Source organism: Silurus meridionalis, chromosome 1, assembly GCF_014805685.1.
Source record: "Silurus meridionalis isolate SWU-2019-XX chromosome 1, ASM1480568v1, whole genome shotgun sequence".
NCBI classification, from domain to species: domain Eukaryota; kingdom Metazoa; phylum Chordata; class Actinopteri; order Siluriformes; family Siluridae; genus Silurus; species Silurus meridionalis.
Window position 1 is genome coordinate 12923569 of NC_060884.1, and position 21094 is coordinate 12944662.

Genomic DNA, 21094 nt, shown 5'->3' on the forward strand with positions numbered 1-21094 from the left:
AGTGCTGTTTAAACAATGCTGTCATTTAATTTTATGGTTATAGATGTGGCTCATGTCATTTCAGCTCCTTGAGTTTTGCCTTTTATGCAGTTTCGTAGGGAAAGGAAAATCAGCTATAATAAATCATCCAGAGGCCAGCGTAAATTAGTCAAGGGGACATCATACCAAAACCAACAGCAACGTATATGGACAGAGTGCACTTGTGACCGAGTGATGGTCATTAACGGCGCACTGAATGCTATTTTGCACAACTTCGAGGTCAAGCTTCCTGCAGATATCAAACGAAATTTCTCTGATAGTGCCAGCAAATGAGACAGCATGAGGTGGTTTTGCATGGATCATTGCCATGATGGCCTTGTTCACTCAGCAGGTTATAAAACCTGACTTCCAACTTTTTTTGCTATAAAGATGCTAGAGGACATGGGAAAGGTTCTAAACATAGGCATATCTACATGGTTTTAATATAAAGATTAATTTGTAAAGCAGTCTGAGCTGTAAAAACTGCTATGCTGAGAACTAAAATAAATTCCTAGATGCCACTACACACAACTGCAAATTGCTGAACAAAAATGAGTGATACCAATGCGCTGATGAAATCTTTTGCATCGTTTCAAAATGCTGCTGCCCCCTGGTGGTGTAAGACATAAGCTAAGTAATCACAATCGCTTGTTTCATTTTTGTGTTTTTACACGTACAAACTAAAATAAATAAAAATCCAATTAACATCCTTTACAACTAATAATAATACTTGCAATTTTCATGGACATGGTATCAATATACAGTTAATTGAGATTTGTATCATAGTGATATTATCTTGAACCAATCATATTACTTGTACGTGGACACTGTCCAGAGCGGACCACCAGAACACACTTTGGCCCTTTCGGAGAAAAGACTGGGATGTTGATTTCAGTTTAGGAATGAGCTGTTTGGCAGAGAATACAATGAAAATGTGCAGCAAATAATTCTATTAAATGTCAGGAATTCCAATAAATATAATCATCTAAAACTCAAATAACCAAATAACTATCCTGACAACACAATATTTTAATGAGCGGTCATACATTCATTAAAAAAAAAAAAAAAAAAAAAAAAAAAAAATCCCAAAACTTGGAATTATTTATGCTACCAAAATTTGGGTGCACTCATTTTGGCACTTTCCTTAAAAAGGGAATATTAATAAAATACACAAAATAAACAATTAACATAATTCAACTTATTTTATTCTCTTTATGTACAAACTTTACAGTTGAGTTTATTTGTTCAAAAATGTCCCTCTCAAACAAAAAAAACCAAAAAATTTCTCAAGACACTATACACACACACCGGTCATCACCAGTTCACCATACGTATATACAGCTTCTCATGGACGCGAAGACCATCTTATAGCACGCAATGAAAGGACTTTACACCCTCATTCTATTTCAGTGAAGCGTGCAAACATGGCTTTCCTCACAGCATCCTTGTATGTATCTGATGCAGACAGGGTGTAATTACTGCCTTTGGTACCCAACCCGGCTCCCTTCGTTCTCATCTGGGCCTGTAGGTTAAAGAAAAAGATATTCGTGTGAATTTGCTCAACAAGGCTTTCTTTCCAGCTTGAAAGAAAATGTAAAATATCTGCAGGTATGAAAATGAAAAACAAAATAATTGAAAAACAGAAGTCAACCTCAATAGGTGCTGTGATGCCTTGCTGATTTCGGCCAAGACCTTTTCCCTCCTTCCAGCCCATAGCCTGCAACATCTTATTGCCAATGTTGTCACTGTTCAGCCCATCCTTCGTGGGCTGTTCATAATTCCTGTCGAGCGAGAGAGAGAGAATTTATTCACAAAACTATGCTTTTACATGGAAAATGGAATCCATCAGGGTACAAGTCAGTGAACTCTCCCAGGGCTGTTAGCTTACACTACTACTGGGGCTGGCTGGGTGAACTTCCTCTTCTTTGGTGCTGGAGGCTCAGGAATGCCATACTTCTCTCTCCTCTCAGCTGCCCTGTCTCTGTACTTCATCTGCATGCAAAAAGCAGTAGGCTGCTTTCAATTAAGGCTATTGTGTTTATTAAAGAAACTGTTCCACTCCTAAAAAGCAGGAATAAAGGTGTATCTGTGTAATTATATATATATGAATGAGCGGACCGCCAAAACACACTTTGGCCCTTTCGGAGAAAAGACTGGGATGTTGATATTAGTTTAGGAATGAGATGCTTGGCAGAGAATACAATGAAATGTGAAGCAAATAATTCTATTAAATGTCAGGAATTCCAATAATAATCATAAAGCTCAAATAACCAAATAACTATCCTGACAACGCAATATTTTAATGAGCAGTCATACATTCATTTAAAAAAAATAATTCCAAGATCTAATTTATGCTACCAAAATTTGGGTGCACTCATTTTTGCACTTTCCTTAAAAAGGAAATATAAATAAAATACACAACATAATTCAACTTATTTTATTCTCAGAGAGAGTGAAGTTTAAAAACCTCAGTCTCTTTTCTTTCCAACTCCTCCAACTCTGCTTCAGTCAACTTGGATCTTCTGTGAACCTCCAAGTTTTGCTAAAATGAAGAAAAAAAAAAAAAAAAGTTGCCACACAAGAAGATTAAAATCTTTTGCTTTACCGCTCTAATCGCAAAACCAAAGCAGGTTCAAGTACCTTGTGCAGGTCTGAGAGCTGTTGATGGCGAATTAGTGCTTCCTTACTGGGGAACTGTCTCCTGCACAGGAGGCAGGCCATTTTTTTCCAGTCCGTCAATTTGTCCTCCTTGTCGTCGCCTTCTGGAGCCTCCTCGGGCTCACTGTCTCCACTGTAGGCAGCCACAAGTCCTACCTGCAAAAGGAGCTTGATCAGGTTACAAAACTGAAGAACGGAACGTTTGTGTGTGTGTGTGTGTGTATGCAGATGCCAGAAGCCTAACCTTTGAGGATGAACTTTCCTCTTCTGTAGTCTTCACTGCCTCTGAAACAAGCCTCTCCAAACCACCAGTCTGCTATAAACAAAAAAATAAAATGCATTTATTGTTTATACATAAACAAACCTACAAACTGAAAATCTGCAGATGATTTTGGATTAAGATTACTTTTTTCTCAAACAGCGTGAATCCAGCATCTGCTGCCGCCGCTTCTCTCCTCTCTTCCTGACTGATAGGCTGGAAACTGCTCCTGAAGTTCTCCTTCTGCTTGTTTAAACTTTTAGCCCAACGCTCCATATCCTTTGCAATCTAAATATACAAAAGAGCAACACTGCAAACTTAGCTGTGTGCAAACACCACGTAGCATCTTGCGCAACTGAAAATCCTTTCAATTGGCATTAAAGGAAATAAAAATAAAAAAGCTACCTGTTGAGCAGTTTTGCTTTTGGGCTTTTCCTTCTTCTCCTTGCTCTCTTTAAAAGGAGTTGAAGCAGTGTTGCAATCCACTGCAGGAACATATGCTTGCTTCTCGCTGTCCCAATACAGGTACTGCTGTGTGTACGAGTTATAGTAATACTGCAAAACAAAAGTTTTCATTGATGATTCCACTGTAAATGATCCGATCTCTATTGCAAAGGCGATTCAAATAAAAATGCTTTTCAAGGCCACTTACATGTGTGTTGGGGTCATAATATAGTCCCGTCTGAGGGTCATAGTAGTAGCCAGATGATTCATCAAACTGGTAGGTGGAAGTATCAGGGGCACCTGGAAAGAGTCCAATAAGTAAATGCAGATCAACAAAATGATCTGGACTCATGTGCTAGCTTCAGTTTGTAGATAGCCTTACATGGTTTAACATCTGAAGTGGAAGTTGAAGTAGCTGCGGGAGATACTGAAGCTGTGGCAGATACAGATACTGCAGAAGCTGCAGGAGCCGAGATGGTGGCAGCAGCTGTGATGGTTGCAGGCTGCACTGTCTGCAAAGTCATGTACAAGGACACTGTTGAAATCTAGGATTCAACTCATGGAAGGAAAAGCAAAAAAAAAATAAATAAAAATAATAATGGGTCAGTCTTACCTGTGTGGCTGGCTGGCTAATGATATGGGATTGATAAACATGGGCACCCTGAGAGATGACCACTGCTCCAGCTGCAGGGAGAACCTTTATTCCAGGAGCCGCTACACACAGACAAACGGTATCAGATTTAATGTTGGTATAGCTCTACAAAACGCATAAGTGGTTAGTTCAAAATTGTTATATTACGGTAGCCGTTTGAATTGTCAGTACTCGCTTCTAGATTCCCTGACCTAATTCTATGACTGGTTTTCATATTTCATATCAAACTAGACAGACATTCTTAAATCTACCTGGAAACTCTACCATGAAAATCAGTTTGCCCCAATAGTTACTGTTTCCAGGCCAGTATAAAATACAAAATGTCATACCTCCGAGTATGCCATTAGCCTGAGATGGGTCTGATGCTCCCCCCTGCTGTTGAAACTGGGCTTGATATTCCTAAAAAAAAAAAAAAAAAAAAAAAAAAAAAAAAAAAAAAAAAAAGAGAGGCCATGTCTAATGCTCTAGAAAGAAATGTTATGATAATAATAAACCAAGCTGTATGCTGCTAACCTGTGAATAAGGCACATATCCTTCCTGCAGAAAGCTGTACTCCGATGCTGGTTCCACACTTTGCTGTGGCTGGTGGAATGAAAAGGGGCATAACATGTTAATGTGAAAAGCAGCAGATGGAAGACACCATGTTACCACTGAAATAAGGTTATAAGTTGTATTAACCTGGCTAGAGGACCACTGAGCAGCAGCAATTGCTGTGCTAGCTACAGAGAAAGCACTGATGCGGTTCCCATCTGGCAACAGCAAGTCCCTATAGAAAGCATGAAATCGGTTCTCAAATCAGAAACCTTAGCAATCTTCCAAACTACAACAAACAACGGCTGTTTGTGGCACATACTTCCGAGCACTCTTGGCATAGTCGACCCCAATGGTCTTCCCGTCCAGTTTGAGTGGGGGCTGCAGACCCTGCAGGATGGTGAGGAGCTGCGATGCCTCCTACAAAAGCAGCAGCAGATGTAAACGTGTGGACATCAGTGCAAATCTTCGATAGTAATGTGACTATAATCCCCCAGAAAAAATCCCCCAGAAAAGTCCCTTTCTGTCTGTATTTTAATGGTGATTCAAATGACCACATACCAAAGGAGAGGACAGCTGGACAAAAGCAAATCCTCTATTCTGTCCGGTCTGCTTGTCTTTGATAAGGCGAATGTTGCTGGGGGACAAATTAGCATATGGTGCCAGGGCTGCCATAATGCCCTCAACAGTAGAAAGTGGAGCGATGTTCCTCAAGATGATTGCTGTAACAATTTGCTGACTGATGACTTGCATCCTTTTATGCAATTACATACAGTACTAATAATAAGCAATGATTCATCCATTATAAAATAAGAATCCGTACTGTCTCCATAGTAATCACCGCTGGACTGGGTTTCTGTGTTTCCAGCAGTTACACTGCTTTCGGAATCTGTGGAGAAAACACAAGAGGATATCTTATCAGCTTTCTAACAAGGGAACGCTCTTATACACACAAAAAAAGGTTACTGGTTCATTGACTGTACAACTTATTATTAATCATAGCCTAATAAGCCAACATATTCTAATAAAGTATAATTATTGCTGAACTTTATCGAGATATCTAGCTATCTGATCTTTTGTCCCTGAACCAGTTAAACCCCGGATCCAAGAGATGCAGGCCACGGCTTCCTACTTACCCGATTTAGCGGCACCACACCTGAAACACTTGAGCCTCCTCCGGAAATTGTACAGGCCACACTGCAAGCAACCGGTCAAGTCTTTTAATTCCGAACCACTGCAATAGTGCAGGTGGTGCTAAGTACACTCTAGGGGTTTTCTGAAACACATTTAAAAGCTTACCGAATTGCAAAGCCAGTCTTCAAACTTGTGTCGAGTGTTACTGTAGTGCATGGCAACCGTCTTGCCCTGTATGTTTAGCAGCTTCTGCAAAAGGAATACAAAACAGGAGTTAGTACACCGTCTTCAGAACGTTTCTGATCTCAGCCCATGAACAAGCACTAAAGCAGCCACAAGGGTTTAAGGGAGGCTCGCCCAGGAAGACTCAGTGTATGAGTGTAACAGTGGGTGCTTGTGTTCATGCTGTTTGGGACCCGAGTGTCCGGATGGGGCCGGAGCAGAGTGTAAAAGGTAGAGAAAAACGTGGGATGACGTACAGACTCCGCACAACAAGTCTTTCATCATAAGGAAACTTAGACTTTCTCCTCAATCACTAGTCATGTGATAAGACATTTCCTTCAAAACACAAGTCGGTAAAATGAATAGCCTTTAGTCAGAGTATGGTCAAAAAAAAAAAATGTATCTAAGCTTTTAGTCTCTGAGATTAACCAATGTTCCAAGTATGTGTGTAGAGATATATACATATACACATCAGTGAATGCACTTACATTTTAACATATCTTAATTATCTTAAATGTTCAGTTTTTATATCATTGCATGGCTATACACATATCAAAGCCATTAACCCTATTTGTCACCTCGCTTAAAAAAAAGTCCATAAAATGCCCCTGTGTAAATCACACCATGCCTTCGAAAAAAAAGAGGGGAATAGTCTAAAGTCCAATTTCTTTTCTGGGGTAGCACTTTTTTTTGTTCAAATTGCATCATTCCCCAGGGTAAAAGCTAGACTTGGTGATTAGGAAGCAACCTGATTGGTCTCCATCCATCGGGTAGCATCTTGCAAGTGATAAAACTCCACGAAGGCGAAACCTCGGCTTATACCTAGAGAGGCATTCAGATATACAGACGGGAGGCGTGTTAGTCTTTAAGGTTCAGTCGTATAACATTCACACTCTGTCACAAACTGCTTCATGACCCCCAGAGACCCAGAGAGGTCAAATGGTTGGGAGTGTGCCAGAAACAAAATATTTTGCCATAGCAAGATAAATCTTAAAAATCACATTGCAGTAGACTAGTTACACTCTAGAATTGACTACAAATGTGTACAACTGAACACTAGAAAACAGTTCCATTAACTTAATTCTAAGCACACAACCTAAAAATATTGCTCTGTAGCTTTATTCCAAAGAGAAAGTTCACCTGGTAATCAGATGAAATCAGCTCAGACATGATATCCAACTTCATTTGTCTAAACTATAATTCAACTTCAAGGGAATAGCAAACACAATTTCAACTTACCTTCAACTTTACCTTTTTATTCATACTGGGTTAAAATTATACCTGAAGCATTTAATTTGGTGTAAAACAGCTTTACGAATGTTCAGATAATACTATTGCTATGGCAAAAGGCATTTGAGCAGAAGCAGGTTGGCCCAGTGGTCATAGGTTTGGCAGAGGAAAGATCCACGGTACACCAGTCTCACCTGTTCTCTTTTTCATCAACCGCACATCCATTGGCTGCGGTCCTTCTAACTGGTCGATGGCTGCTCGAATCTGAGGAAGTTAAATAAAAATAAATAAATAAATGGTTAACCCAAACCATTTAGGACCCATTATAAAACTTATCTTTTGACATTTTGGTACTTACGTCTGCCTCTGTGATATTGACAGGCAGACCACGAAGCATGATGGTCTTACTCTCCTTTTCATCAGCTGGGTCTCCCCTGTAGTCATGCTCAGAGTAATCACCATCAGAATGGTGACCGTCATCAGAACAGTCACTGCTACGCCGCTTCCTACCCCGCTGCAATTATGGATACGTGCAAGAGAAACAATCATGCTATATATTAGAACTGTAGCTCACTTTCAAAAAAACGCATTAAAAATATATTTATGCTTAGTGGTAATAAAACCTCTCTCACAAAAAAACAAACAAACAAAAAAAAAAAACAATCAGAACCTTGCACAAACCTCAGGACTGTCTCTGCTCCAGTACCGATCACTACGATCCCCTCTGTCTCCATCGTAGCGGTCACTGCGCCGATCGTCGCTCCAGCGGTGGGAGTCATATCCTCGATCGTCACGATCTCGCCGGTCTCGTCTGTCGTCATCACGAGACTGCTCGGAACCGTACCTGCCACTGCGCTCTGTGCGGCTAACCCTAACCAACCACCAAGTTGCATCAGTACCAACAAATATTACAAATGTTAAACTATGTGCTATACAGATAGTTCATGGCAACAGAAATGAGCCGACACTCACCGCTTATCTGCACCCATCTCTGCGTCACCTAATGAGAGAACTGCGAATGGCAAAAAATAAATAATCAATCATCTTTGAGCAATGCATATCACAAACTGCTCTCCTCTTAATGCCAAATATGAAAACTTTACACCTTTTACACATCCTAAAGACCTTTATACAATTTGCTGCAATTTAATTGCACATCATTAAGCCTATGTTTTGGTAAATGTCTCATTTGTTGGCTGCACATGCAACATGATTCCTATATCAGAGATCTAAGCATTCGCTGTTGTGTCAGCTGATGTAACTGTAACGGGACTTCATATTCTGCAAAAAAAACACGCCGAGCTGGTTGTTAAGATTTAAACTAATGACATTTCCGATCCAAAGTCTAATGCCTTAGGCACACAGTAGCAAACTGTATTATATTAAATTTGCCTTGGTTCCCCATATTTATGATTTCATGATTATTAAAAATTCATTCATTCAGTCATGCTACATTAGAAATCTGTGTCAGTAGCATTTGTCCCCATTTTTCCTAGTCTCGTGTGTCATGATAGAACAAGTCAAAAGGTCACCATGGGTCAAGATTTGCAACATTGGCCCTAGTCTGAGCATCTCTGATCTACAGGATGTTGTAGGGAACACTGTTCACCTACTGGAACTCCAAAACTTCACTTTCCCTAATTATTACACTTCGATGTAGCTTCATTTTATATCAAATGCATATATAAATTATACACATACACACAAAGGCTTGCCACTGCGCATGCTCAGAAGCTGAAGTATTAATTGCTTAAACATGAACAAAGTTTTCCAAAAAAAATTCAGTCAGTCTTAGACTTGAACATTACTTGGGAAACCAATCAAAGTTGACAGCGATCATTATTTTCTAAACAGAAGCCCAACGCTTTGACGTCCCACTACAGCTATAACAGATTATACTAGTAATATATAAGCTTTACATTCATATTCAACATTTTGGCTGTGAAGGAACGCAAAGTTAAACACTGAAAGTGTGAGTTCATCTTAAAGGCGCATTAACGACGTCACAGAAGGAAAAAAAAAAATGCACAATTGTTTATGGGCTCATGCAATTGATAATTTTGGAAATTAATGTCAGCTTTGTCTTCTAAGCATATTTCAATAATAATTGCTGAGGATACAAAGTTTTATTAATCCCCCGTCTCACATCAACCGAGTAGATCGATACAACGCGTACAGCTCGGTGGCTAGCAGTTCTAACACATAGCACCAACACACCCGCACTCTCTTTTCTTATATTATAAATAATAATAATACACCACATAAACCTATTTGTGCTATTTCCAGAGCAGTGTAAATGTTGATATGTTAGCGCTAAAGGCGCTGGCTATGCAGCTAGCATGGCGGCTCCGACATTTAACAGGTCACCAAAATGGAGCCTCACGACGAAGTCTGTTGCTTGGAGATGCAAAATAACGTAAGCGAGCCTTCGAAAAACTCCAAAAGGCCCATATGTTGCACTACATGAACTTACCAACTAAAAACGTAATTTAAACGATAAGTTTAACCCCCAAAAAACTTGCGGCCGACAGGTGAAATGTGTCTTCGTGCCAACCTGAAAGCGCGCGTCCTCCTACTGACGACTGCATCAACACCTAAAATGGTCTACTGCAGCCTTCTCTTTCCCACAATGCTTTGAGAACGGAAGTCTGCGCGAGCATTATATGTACGGGGAGTGGAATCCGGAAGTTGACGTGTTTGCGTAAATCCTGTTTGGTATATATATATATATATATATATATATATATAAATATATAATTATTATTATTATTATTATTTAAAATAATATATTTAAAAATAATATACTATATATATATATATATATATATATATATATATATACAATTTAAATTTATTATAATTATTTTTAATGTCAATTTTAATTTTAAAAGTTTTTGATTATTTATTTATTTTGTTTGTATTCTTCTTTTTTTTTCTTTTTTTTCTTCTTAAATTCATAGTTTGATTAGGCAATGTTATTTGGGTGTCATATAATCAGTACTTGGGCCCTCACACACCTTCGTCCTTAGGATGTGGGAATCGCTGCCTCTCATGCTACTGTTAATTGCAGTTTTATCAAGAGCAACAAATCTACAAATAATTTCCATAGATATGTGTGTGACTTTCAAGCAGTATAACTATTAATCAAACTCAAGCTCTTTTACATACACACTATACAAAAGAATGAAATGTTGTTACTAACTGACTAAGGTGCATAGACTTTAAACATCAAGAGTAAACATTAGACATAGCAAAGTTAAGTTGCAATACACATGAGGTAGATGTGATATATGATTTAATTATTAATTCAATTACACATAATGATAATGTATCTTACCATAAGGCAGAATTAGTGAGAGCTTTATTTATCGAAAAATAGAAAAAACTGCGACGAAAAAATTGCAAGAGATTGGCAAAGCAAGAAATGGTCTTTTTTTAAAACAGTGAATATGGAAAGTATTCACAGCACATCATTTTTTCCCCCACATGTTGTTACAAAATTATTGCAAAATTGATTTAATTCATTATTTTCCTCAAAAGTCTACAAACAACACCCCATAATGACAATGTGAAAGAAGTTTGCTTAAAATCTTTTTGCAAATGTATATAAAAAAAATGCGTCCTGTTTCCACTGATCATCCTTGAGATGTTTCTACAACTTGACTGGGGCCCCCCTGTGATAAATTCAGTTGATTGACAAAGAATTAGCATTTATTATGCAGATCTGAGTGAAAACGCTACGTTTTAATAAAATATAAATTCACATTTAATTAAATTGAAAAAAAGTAATATAACAGGTGAGGCACAGCCTCATCACTGCTACATCACTGCATCACATTCCTCTTCTGACTGCATGTCTCTGCGGATGATATTGTTATTTGTGGTGAGAGTAAGGAGCAGGTTAAAAAAAGCCTGGAGAGGTGGAGGTACACGCTGGAGAGAAGGGGAATGAAAGTCAGTAGTAGTAAGACAGAGTACATGTGTGTGAATGAGAGGGAGGGCAGTGGAGGGGTGCGGTTGCAGGGAGAAGAGGTGGTGAAGGTGGAGGAGTCTAGGTACCTGGGGTCAACAGTGCAAAGTAATGGAGAGTGTGTTAGAGAAGTGAATAAAAGAGTGCAGACAGGGTGGAGTGGGTGGAGAAGAGTGACAGGAGTGATTTGTGATAGAAGGGTACCTGCAAGAGTGAAAGGGAAAGTTTATAGGACTGTAGTGAGACCTGCAATGTTGTATGGTTTAGAGACATTGGCATTGAGTAAAAGACAGTTTGGAGACAAGGTGAGGGAGGCAAGATTGAGATGGTTTGGACATGTGCAAAGGAGGGACATGGGGTATATCCGTAGGAGAATGCTGAGGATGGAGCCACCAGGCAGGAGGAAAAGAGGAAGGCCAAGAAGGAGGTTGATGGATGTGATGAGGGAAGACATGCAGGTAGTTGGGTGAAAAAAGGCAGATGTAGAGGACAGGGGGGTATGGAGACGAATAATCCGCTGTGACGACCCCTAATGGGAGCAGCCGAAAGAAGAAGATGATACTTGTAATTTTTCCCACAGTTAAACAGTATTATTAGAAAAGCAGTTTATAGGCTTTTATTTATTTAATTAGCATTTTTTAACTTATTTCTACTTGGACATAGTAGATCAGATTTTAATGTCAGTGAAGTTAGTATGTATATTTGCTGTTTGTTTGCTGTTCCCCTTTCTATTCAAGTTTAATGTCTAAACTCAAAGTAAATAAAAAAGACCAATCCTCGGCAGAAGATTACGGAAGGTCAAAATGATGTAAAAAAAAAAACAAAACAAAAAAAAAACAGGGCGGAAAAATATACAAAGAAATGTATTTGAATACCTATAGCAGACACGCGCATGCGCAGAACGTGACAGTAACGCGTTGCTGGGAGTAACGGGACGCTCGAGGTTTAGCTACAGAGGCTGTAGCTCACTCAGCTAATCTGTGCCCGGAAACAGAAACACACATTCGACCAACACGGCTTTTTTTCAGGATAAAATAATGGAAGTGACATTATCTATGGATCCTCTTTTTCTAGCATGGAGTTATTTCAGGAGACGGAAGTTCCAGAAATGCTCCGATCTTTGCACAAAGGTGTTGGAGGACAATCCGTTCGACCAGGTGAGTGTGTTGATATGGATCTAATAGAGCCAGCAGGGCTGTGGATTTTAGCCAGCTAGACTACTATTAATCCCATTAAAATGTTTAGATCGTAAATAAAACGCAAAAACATTAGTGGTCTTATTTTCTTGCTGTGTGTCTTTTCTGTTCCAGCAACTTCTTAGATAAATACCCAAGTTAATATTACATAAAAATATGCGTTAATATTAATCATCTAGTCAGGACAGTGGACACCACGCTTCTGAACATCCAGCTTGGACTGATCATCTAGCAGCAACCAAAGCAAGTGTAGGGATGTTCAATCTATTAGACCACGAATCACAACACTGATAAATAAATATTTGACAATATCCAATTGTCTTAGTCTTGTGTTCATTTCTTATAAATCCTACAGTGTAGTAAAACCTTCATTTCTAACTGCACTTTGCCAGCTTGACCATTTAAAACAACTTGGAAGGTCAGCGTGTATTAGATTTTTTCAGAAGGACAGATATGTAGGGACATATTTTTGCATACTAATTAGTTTTAACAATTATTTTTGTTTAGTGAAAACACATTTCGGGTATGCGCTTTCAAATTAAACCTTTGATTTTGATCACTCTTCTCTGCCTCACCTTTTTGCCAAGGAACCTCATACACCACATATTTCTGAGGTAACAGCTTAAACCCTGGATGTTTCTTTTAGTGAAGTATAGTAGAAACAGGCTCCTAGGTAGAACCCCAGTCACACCCAATTCACCCTTTGTTTTAATCTAATCCCAGTGTTAATTAATAAATATTCCCTTCACTGATCTACCAATTTACCACGGTGTGTTTCAACTAGGATATTTGTGAACATTTGTGCCTTTTTGTAACCTACAGCCATCAATACCAGTGTCTAACACTCACAGAGCCAAAGGCTTTAATGGAAGAACTTCTACAGAACCAAAATAACGATTACATTGAAAGACTTTTTGCTTTAGTTTGTTTAAAGTAGTTCTTCTGCTTTCCTGAAGGCTGCATGGAGCCTGAAGACAAGGGCCCTGACTGAGATGGTGTACATTGATGAAGTGGAAGTTGACCAGGAGGGAATTGCAGAAATAATGTTGGATGAAAGTGCTATTGCACAAGTGGCACGTGTGTACTCCCATAAAGCTGTCACCTTATTTATATATATTAAAAAAACAACCTTCATTATAACCTCTTTTTTTAAGACACTTTTTAGTTTCACAACTAACCAAACTATTTTCTGGCAGGACCTGGAACATCACTGAGGCTCCCTGGAACAAGTCAAGGTGGAGGACCTACTCCAGCTATCAGGTTAATAAATACTAATGTAGTCATTCCAGTTCATTGTAGTTGTAGGTTGTAAACATCCATAATTAAACATTGATTTTTAATAAAGGTGTAGAAGAATATATGAAGGTTAATACAATGGGTGACAAACTTCTTGCAACTATAGATCCCATTAATCCCAAAACCCCCACTGTTACTGAGATATGTATTAAACCTATTCAACCATGCAAACCAGCTTATGAATATAAGAACTAAATAAGAAATGTGAGACTGTTAATAATTGATAGAAAAAGGAACAAATTTGATAATGGTGCGTTGTGATAGCCAAGATTATAAAAAAAAAGTTATGAATTAATATATAAATTATTTTTTATAATTTTGAGACCCACAGTTTAAAAACGGAAAACTGAATCAGATGCACTAGAAGTAATACACTTTATTGCATATTTATTGTGACTTGTCTCTGATGTTTTTTTTAACCCTAGACCAGTGACCCAGTCGGGACGCCCCATTACAGGATTTGTAAGGCCCAGCACTCAATCTGGTAGACCAGGGACTATGGAGCAAGCCATCAGGACACCTCGAACTGCAAACACTGCTCGCCCTGTCACCAGTGCTTCTGGGAGATTTGTCCGATTGGGCACGGTAGGCTACACACAGTGTAATATTAAAAAAAAAACAACTTGTGATCAGTTTTTTACATTTGTATTCTACTTTAAAAAATACCAGTAATTCTTCGTGTACATTGTTTCAAATTGATATCTATCTTTCAGGCTTCGATGCTAACACATCAAGATGGGCCGTTTATTAACATGTCCAGGTTAAATTTGGCAAAGTATGCACAGAAACCAAATTTATCCAAGGTACCGCAAATCACAAGTTGGTAATGAATTTAGCAGTTAAAGGATTATTAATTCCTGTCTCAAATGTTGTGATTGGAATTTATTTTCTCTCTTTTACTCCTATACCAGGCCTTATTTGAATACATCTTTCACCATGAGAATGATGTAAAAAATGTGAGTAGTCCACCTTTAATACTCGATAAGCAAATGATAATAGAAATAGATAATAGAATATTTGGCTTTATGAAGTAAATACACTGATTAGGCATCACATTATGTCATTATAACATTATGATTGGTGAAGTGAATGTCACCTGTTAGTGGGTGGGATAGATTAGGCAGCAAATGAACATTTTGTTCTTAATGTTGACGTGTTAGCAGTAAAAATGGGCATGCGTAGGCAAGGGTCATTAATGCATGAGTGGAGCAAGGCTGGCCCATGTGGTCCGATCCAACAGACGAGCTCCTGTAGCTCAAATTGCTATAGAAGTTAATGCCCAACAGATCAGGACTGTTTTGGAAGCAAAAGAGGGAACAACACAATATTGGGCAGGTGGTCTGATCGATGGCCATAAAGTTGTGCCTGGTCAGTGAAAGTAGCTTTTATTCGCTCAAATTCTAGGTAATACTGGTATTAGGATCAAACTCTTGATGACACCCAAATGAGGATAGGTTCCCCTTTTGAGTCTGGTTCCTCTCAAGGTTTCTTCCTCATAACATCTAAGGGAGTTTTTCCTTGCCACAGGCTTGCTCATCAGGGATAAATGCACAATTCACCTTGACTGTTGATTTCTGTAAAGCTGCTTTGAGACAATGTCTGTTGTGAAAAGCGCTATACAAATAAACTTGACTTGACTTATTATAAATGAGACCCATTTATTAAGTGGAAATTGGCAATGAAAAGAATTGAATAAAAATAAGCAAAACAATCATAGATTTGATTTGCAGTACATGTGTTAACTTCACAACTTTGGAACATTTCAGGCTTTGGACCTAGCTGCACTTGCTACGGAGCATGCACAGTTCAAGGACTGGTGGTGGAAAGTCCAACTTGGGAAATGTTATTACAGGTGACAAAACACTATTATAACAAAGTATTGCTAGAGGTGACATGTTTATTTAACTGCATTGAGAGGATAACTGAGAATCTATCTGATATTTATATGTGACGCATCGACCGGTTGGATGATTGAAGTTTGTATTTGCAGGCTTGGTTTGTACCGTGAAGCTGAGAAACAATTCAGATCAGCTCTCAGCCATCAAGAGTTTGTAGATACTTACCTTTACCTTGCGAAGGTACAACGTTTTCTTTGTTTATACTTTGCTTATAAATAATGGAAATGTACAACAGTAATTCAGTGCTCGTTCTCTTTTTCCTGGTGCACAGGTTTATCAGCGATTAGATCAACCCATAACTGCCTTGAACCTCTTCAAACAAGGACTGGACCACTTCCCAGGAGAAGTAACTTTGCTGACGGGGATTGCTCGCATTCATGAGGTCCGTGTTTTACTGCTAGATTCGGAGGGATAAATATGCAGAGGTTATTTTGAGCTACATGTTTTTGTAGCTTGTGTATTGAAATGAAACTTTCGTTTGCCAAGTGTAGTAATTTATATCTTTGACTGCATTAGGAGATGAATAACATCACTTCAGCTACAGAGTATTACAAAGATGTCTTAAAGCAGGACAACACAAATGTGGAGGCCATTGCCTGCATAGGAAGCAATCATTTCTATACAGACCAGCCAGAGATCGCCTTGCGTTTCTACAGGTCTTCAACTCCCTTCTTCATGTAGAAGTATACAAGAGCTTACAGTGGTGTGAAAAAGTGTTTTCCTGAGTTCTTATTTTTTTGCATGTTTGTCACATTATAATGTTTAAGATCATCAAACTAATTTAAATATTAGTAAAAGATAACACAACTGAATACAACATGCAGTTTTTAAATGTTGGTTTTTATTATTGAGGGAAAACAAAATTTAAAACTACATGGCCCTGTGTGAAAAAGTGTTTGCCCCCTGTTAAAACTGTGGTTTGTCACACCTGCGTTCCATTTCTCTAGCCACACCCAGGCCTGATTACTGCAACACCTTTTCACAACCAAGAAATCTCTTAAATAGGACCTGCCTGACAAAGTGAAGTAGACCAAAAGATCCTCAAAAGCTAGACATCATGCCTATTTAATATTTAAATTAGTTTGATGATCTGAAACATAAAAGTGTGACAAAAAACCCCCCCAAAAAATCAGGAAGGGGCAAACACTTTTTGTTAAACACACCACTGTTAATATATTAATATGTAATGTTACTGTTACTTTAATACATTTTTTCCTCTTTTTGTTTCAGACGGTTGCTGCAGATGGGTGTATATAACTGCCAGCTCTATAATAATCTGGGCCTATGCTGCTTTTATGCTCAGCAGTATGACATGACTCTATCCTCATTCGAGAGGGCATTAGCCCTGGTTTCCAGTGATGATGAACAGGCTGACATCTGGTATAATATCGGACATGTTGCAGTGGTGAGTTTGACACCAGCATAGCCACGTTCAGATTAAAACTCTCATGGACCTCATATGAAGTTATTGGGTAATCCAGTGGTAACCCGTGAAATCTTTAAAATCAACTCTCTGTTCCATTGTGTTTCTTTTCCTTAGGGTATCGGTGACTTGACTCTTGCTTATCAGTGCTTTAAACTAGCATTAGCATTTAACAATGACAATGCCGAAGCCTACAACAACTTGGCAGTGCTGGAGCTACGCAAAGGACGCATTGAGCAGGTATGGCACACTTATCAGCACCTTTAATCTCATGATTTTATTTTCTTAACCAATAATTAATAGCTATAGAAACACCAGATGGCGTTAACATAGAAGATCAAACTAGTGAATAGTTGAGATTTGGAAAAAAAATATATAGGTGTTGTGAATTTAGTATTTAGCTGATTATTCATTTTATAGATTTTATATAAATAACATAAATTAACAAAAAATGTTAAAACATTATTCAATAGAATTGTTTCATTCTTACATCATTAGTCAAATATGTATTAATATATTCTGAACGACAAACTGGTTCAAGTTGGAGGTTTGATTGCATCAAGAATCGGCTCTAAGCCCTTTCCTGTTTGCAGTGGTGATGGACTGGTTGACGGACGAGGTCAGACAGGTGTCTCCGTGGACTATAATGTTTATGGATGATATTGTGATTTGTAGTGAGAGTAGGAAGCAGGTTGAAAAGAGCTTGGAGAGGTGGTGGTACACGCTGGAGAGAAGGGGAATGAAAGTCAGTAGGGGTAAGACAGAGTATGTGTGTGTGAATGAGAGGGAGGGCAGTGAAGTGGTGGGTTGCAAGGAGAAGAGGTGGAGAAGGTGAAGGAGTTCAGGTACCTGGCATCAACAGTGCAAAGTAATGGAGAGTGTGTTAGAGAAGTAAAGAAAAGAGTGCAGACAGGCTGGAGTGGGTGAAGAAGAGTGTCAGGAGTGATTTGTGATAGAAGGGTATCTGCAAAAGTGAAAGGGAAAGTTTATAGGACTGTGGTGAGACCTGTGATGTTGTATGGTTTGGAGACAGTGGCATTGAGTAAAAGACAGAAGGTGGAGCTGGAGGTAGCAAAGCTGAAGATGTTGAGGTTTTCGTTGGGAGTGACAAGAATGGACAGGATTGGAAACGAGTTAGAGGGACCGCGCATGTAGGACATTTTGGAGACAAGGTGAAGTAGATGAGATGGTTTGGACATGTGCAGAGGAGGGACATGGGGTATATCGGTAGGAGAATGCTGAGGATGGAGCTGCTAGCAAGGAGGAAAAGATGAAGGCCAAGGAGGAGGTTTATGGATGTGGTGAGGGAAGACATGCAGGTAGTTGGGTTGAAAGAGGCAGATGTAGAGGACAGGGGGGATGAAGACGAATGATCCACTGTGGCGACCCCTAATGGAAGCAGCCGAAAGATATTCTGTAGTTCCAACATACACATACTACTATGGTTTACTTGCTACATAAACTAAATTAAAAAACAGGCATAATATTACATCAAGTATATAAGTCTACAACAAATAAACATTCTTAGGTTCACAATAACCACCTAACAGCACATCCTGTTTAGTTTAATTCCCTACCTGACCAGTATCAGATATTATTTGTTGTAAACACTGTTTGTGACAGTGTGTTTATGTGCTCACATGGTTTTATTATTGGAGCTGGCGTGCAACATAATAGATGTGAGTTCAGTCCTTGAGTTCAGTGGCAAATTGATTACACTGTTCTTCACAGTTTACACCAGACAATCTTATAATCCCTTTATGAAGGAATGTACATGTGAAAGAGTATTGAGTTTTTCTCTGTAATGACGGTTTTGTTTTGGAACAGATTTAGTGTGGGTGCTTTGCTTGCGTACAACTAATCCTCTTCCTTAAAATGAAATTTTCTTGTAACAGTGTATAACAGCAATGTGGCTTTCTTTTGCAGGCAAAAGCCTTTCTGCAAACAGCCGCTTCACTCTCCCCCCATATGTATGAGCCACATTTTAACTTCTCTGTCCTGTCAGATAAGGTGAGCACTATTAAATTTCAAACAGCTTTAGACCCATATTTGTTGATTATTCTTTTTACCTATTTTAATTTTTAAATGTATATACATATGTAAGGACAGAACTCGCTAGTTTCTCCTGTGGTTATCTGTATTTTGTTTGACAGGTTGGTGATCTTCAGAGTAGCTACGTGGCAGCCCAGAAATCAGAGGATGCTTTTCCTGAGCATGTGGACACTCAAAAGATGCTGAAGACCCTCAGACAACACTTTGCTGTGCTCTGAAATTTTCATCTCATTTTTTTCAAATTATGTAATTCGCCACAGTTAAGCAGGCTATTAACCATTGCAAGAGATTATTCTAGAAATGCCTACAGAGATGAAGTTGTCTACATTTTTTAAATGTTTTTATAGATAAAATAAATGATCTCAGATAATATTTCGATAGATATAATAAACCACAGTGCATATCTGCAGTTTAGGTGGACCTTATTATTCTTTTAAAAATGTTATATGAAATGTGATCTTGTTTATTTAGCATTAAAAATGCAGTATTAAATAAAACCGTGATGTTTCAATTATTTTAATATCAATTTCCCGAACCTGAAAAAATAAGCAAAATAGGTGAGACAATGATTTATTTATTTATTTCAAAGAAAATGTTCACATGTTTCGGGCACAATTCTTTTGGATTTTTCCACCACATTCATACAGCGAATACTTAATAATAAATAGCAGCATGCCTTATAACTGTAATAACTTCTATTTCCAATTTGATTCACAGTTTGCACAAAGTCAGCTTGCTATCTTACTACTTAGCAGCATTTTACAGTGTTCTGCATTGTTAAGAATATAATCACAGTCTTGATGTTACCCAAATGAGGATAGGTTCCCTTTTTGAGTCTGGTTCCTCTCAAGGTTTCTTCCTCATAACATCTAAGGGAGTTTTTCCTTGCCACAGTCGCCAGTCGCCATGGCTACTCAGGGATAAACACACACCATTCACCTTAACTGTTAAATTCTGTAAAGCTGCTTTGAGACCATGTCTGTTGTGAAAAGCGCTAAAGAAATAAACTTAACTTGACATTTTGTATTTTGGAACAAAATATATATAACATCCAATCTTTGCATCATGATTCAATGCATTTAAATAACTGAATTAAAGAGAGAGCGAATTAAGCAATGAAAGTGTTTAAGTCAGATTTTCATTTTTGATGATGTATTCGCTGTCACTGACAGTTTTATTTAATTCAGCCATAGACACTGATAGTCATGGTTAATTCAAGATTCTAAAGTGTTTGATTTTAGGCCACTCAATGCTTGCTCATGCATAAAGAACACTTTATTTAGCCACTTTGTTAAACTTGCTAAGTCAGTGATACAAATGCAGACACAAACTCGCCAGTCTGAATCTTTGTCAGAGGATATAACCGCAAAACTTGTAAGCTGCTCAATGCTTGCTCATGCATAAAGAATAGTTGACTTTGTCATAACTTGCTGTCAGTGATAGTCAGAAATCTGGAGGTCATTGTGACCTTCAGACGTTGTGCTCTGTGCTCCCGTCGTTCATGAGTCTTCTGTATGTACAATCCTGTAAAATCCATAGATTTGCGGTAACACCAGGCTACATAATCAACTAGATATAAATGATTTAATCAAAATGTGTTAATAAAGAATTGTACATTTATTTGCTAGACAGTAATCAATAAACAAATGTCAAATCTAAAACAGAAAGTTAAACAACATGATCCCTTCATCCATGAACCCTTTCTTGGGACAGGAGGTGATATATAAAATTAATAATAACAATAAACACCTAGAGTAACACCTAATAAAGATCTTCACTGGGACAACCCTCACACTAGTAGGACAGACTTTCCCCAAACCTGAGATCTTTATTTTGGGTCTGTTCTACTGATATGGGACTGGGATCTTATTTCCAATCGCACTGAGATCTTTAAAATGATACTAAAAATGTAAAGGTTAAATTCATACATCCCTAAAATGTAATAATTACATTATGCAAGTTTGAATTCCGGGAACTTCTAAGTCACCTTTCCATGACCCAGCCATATTTTCAGGAGGGAAAGAGGGAGCTCAAGGATGGGTGAGGGAGCATCTGAACAAATGGTTTTCTCTCCTCAGATTCAAAGGTTTGTTTTGTTGCATGGCAGTTCT

General features: G+C 38.3%; 2 protein-coding genes across 5 annotated transcripts; one reads left to right on the forward strand and one right to left on the reverse strand.

The window, feature by feature from the left end:
• Nucleotides 1-1201: 1201 nt before the first annotated feature.
• rbm5 (RNA binding motif protein 5) lies at nucleotides 1202-9811 on the reverse strand. 3 transcript variants are annotated; one of them, XM_046850753.1, is made up of 25 exons: nucleotides 9703-9811; nucleotides 8121-8160; nucleotides 7830-8019; nucleotides 7507-7662; nucleotides 7343-7412; nucleotides 6667-6740; nucleotides 5862-5945; nucleotides 5699-5759; nucleotides 5386-5451; nucleotides 5124-5284; nucleotides 4885-4982; nucleotides 4710-4797; nucleotides 4545-4613; nucleotides 4361-4430; nucleotides 3993-4093; nucleotides 3762-3891; nucleotides 3588-3679; nucleotides 3341-3490; nucleotides 3083-3223; nucleotides 2921-2989; nucleotides 2659-2832; nucleotides 2486-2560; nucleotides 1907-2010; nucleotides 1670-1799; nucleotides 1202-1540 (listed from the first exon to the last, which is right to left on the reverse strand). In XM_046850753.1, exons 1-25 carry the CDS (start codon nucleotides 9734-9736, stop codon nucleotides 1415-1417), a joined length of 2553 nt encoding a protein of 850 aa, XP_046706709.1. In that variant the 5' UTR covers nucleotides 9737-9811; the 3' UTR covers nucleotides 1202-1414. The 3 variants fall into 3 exon arrangements, with proteins under 3 accessions (XP_046706709.1, XP_046706701.1, XP_046706719.1); XM_046850745.1 differs by having other exon boundaries at nucleotides 2921-2992; XM_046850763.1 differs by having other exon boundaries at nucleotides 2921-2992; nucleotides 9622-9737.
• Nucleotides 9812-12044: 2233 nt separating this feature from the next.
• Nucleotides 12045-19480, forward strand: ttc8 (tetratricopeptide repeat domain 8). 2 transcript variants are annotated; one of them, XM_046855793.1, is made up of 15 exons: nucleotides 12045-12275; nucleotides 12902-12928; nucleotides 13271-13391; nucleotides 13511-13574; nucleotides 14036-14195; nucleotides 14324-14413; nucleotides 14522-14566; nucleotides 15377-15462; nucleotides 15601-15688; nucleotides 15780-15890; nucleotides 16025-16164; nucleotides 16739-16913; nucleotides 17049-17171; nucleotides 18858-18941; nucleotides 19085-19480. In XM_046855793.1, exons 1-15 carry the CDS (start codon nucleotides 12156-12158, stop codon nucleotides 19199-19201), a joined length of 1551 nt encoding a protein of 516 aa, XP_046711749.1. In that variant the 5' UTR covers nucleotides 12045-12155; the 3' UTR covers nucleotides 19202-19480. The 2 variants fall into 2 exon arrangements, with proteins under 2 accessions (XP_046711749.1, XP_046711829.1); XM_046855873.1 differs by lacking the exon at nucleotides 12902-12928.
• Nucleotides 19481-21094: the final 1614 nt, after the last annotated feature.

What these genes read in the sequence shown, in the direction of transcription:
- rbm5 (XM_046850745.1), bottom strand. Translation starts at nt 9,736, where the DNA reads ATGCAGTCGTCAGTAGGAGGACGCGCGCTTTCAG. An exon ending in AGGAGGACGCGCGCTTTCAG is followed by an intron (nt 8,161 to 9,702) that starts GTTGGCACGAAG and finishes TGCCATTCGCAG; the next exon opens with TTCTCTCATTAGGTGACGCA. An exon ending in GAGATGGGTGCAGATAAGCG is followed by an intron (nt 8,020 to 8,120) that starts GTGAGTGTCGGC and finishes GTGGTTGGTTAG; the next exon opens with GGTTAGCCGCACAGAGCGCA.
- ttc8 (XM_046855793.1), top strand. Translation starts at nt 12,156, where the DNA reads ATGGAAGTGACATTATCTATGGATCCTCTTTTTCTAGCATGGAGTTAT. An exon ending in AGAAACCAAATTTATCCAAG is followed by an intron (nt 14,414 to 14,521) that starts GTACCGCAAATC and finishes CTCCTATACCAG; the next exon opens with GCCTTATTTGAATACATCTT. An exon ending in CTTGGGAAATGTTATTACAG is followed by an intron (nt 15,463 to 15,600) that starts GTGACAAAACAC and finishes TTGTATTTGCAG; the next exon opens with GCTTGGTTTGTACCGTGAAG.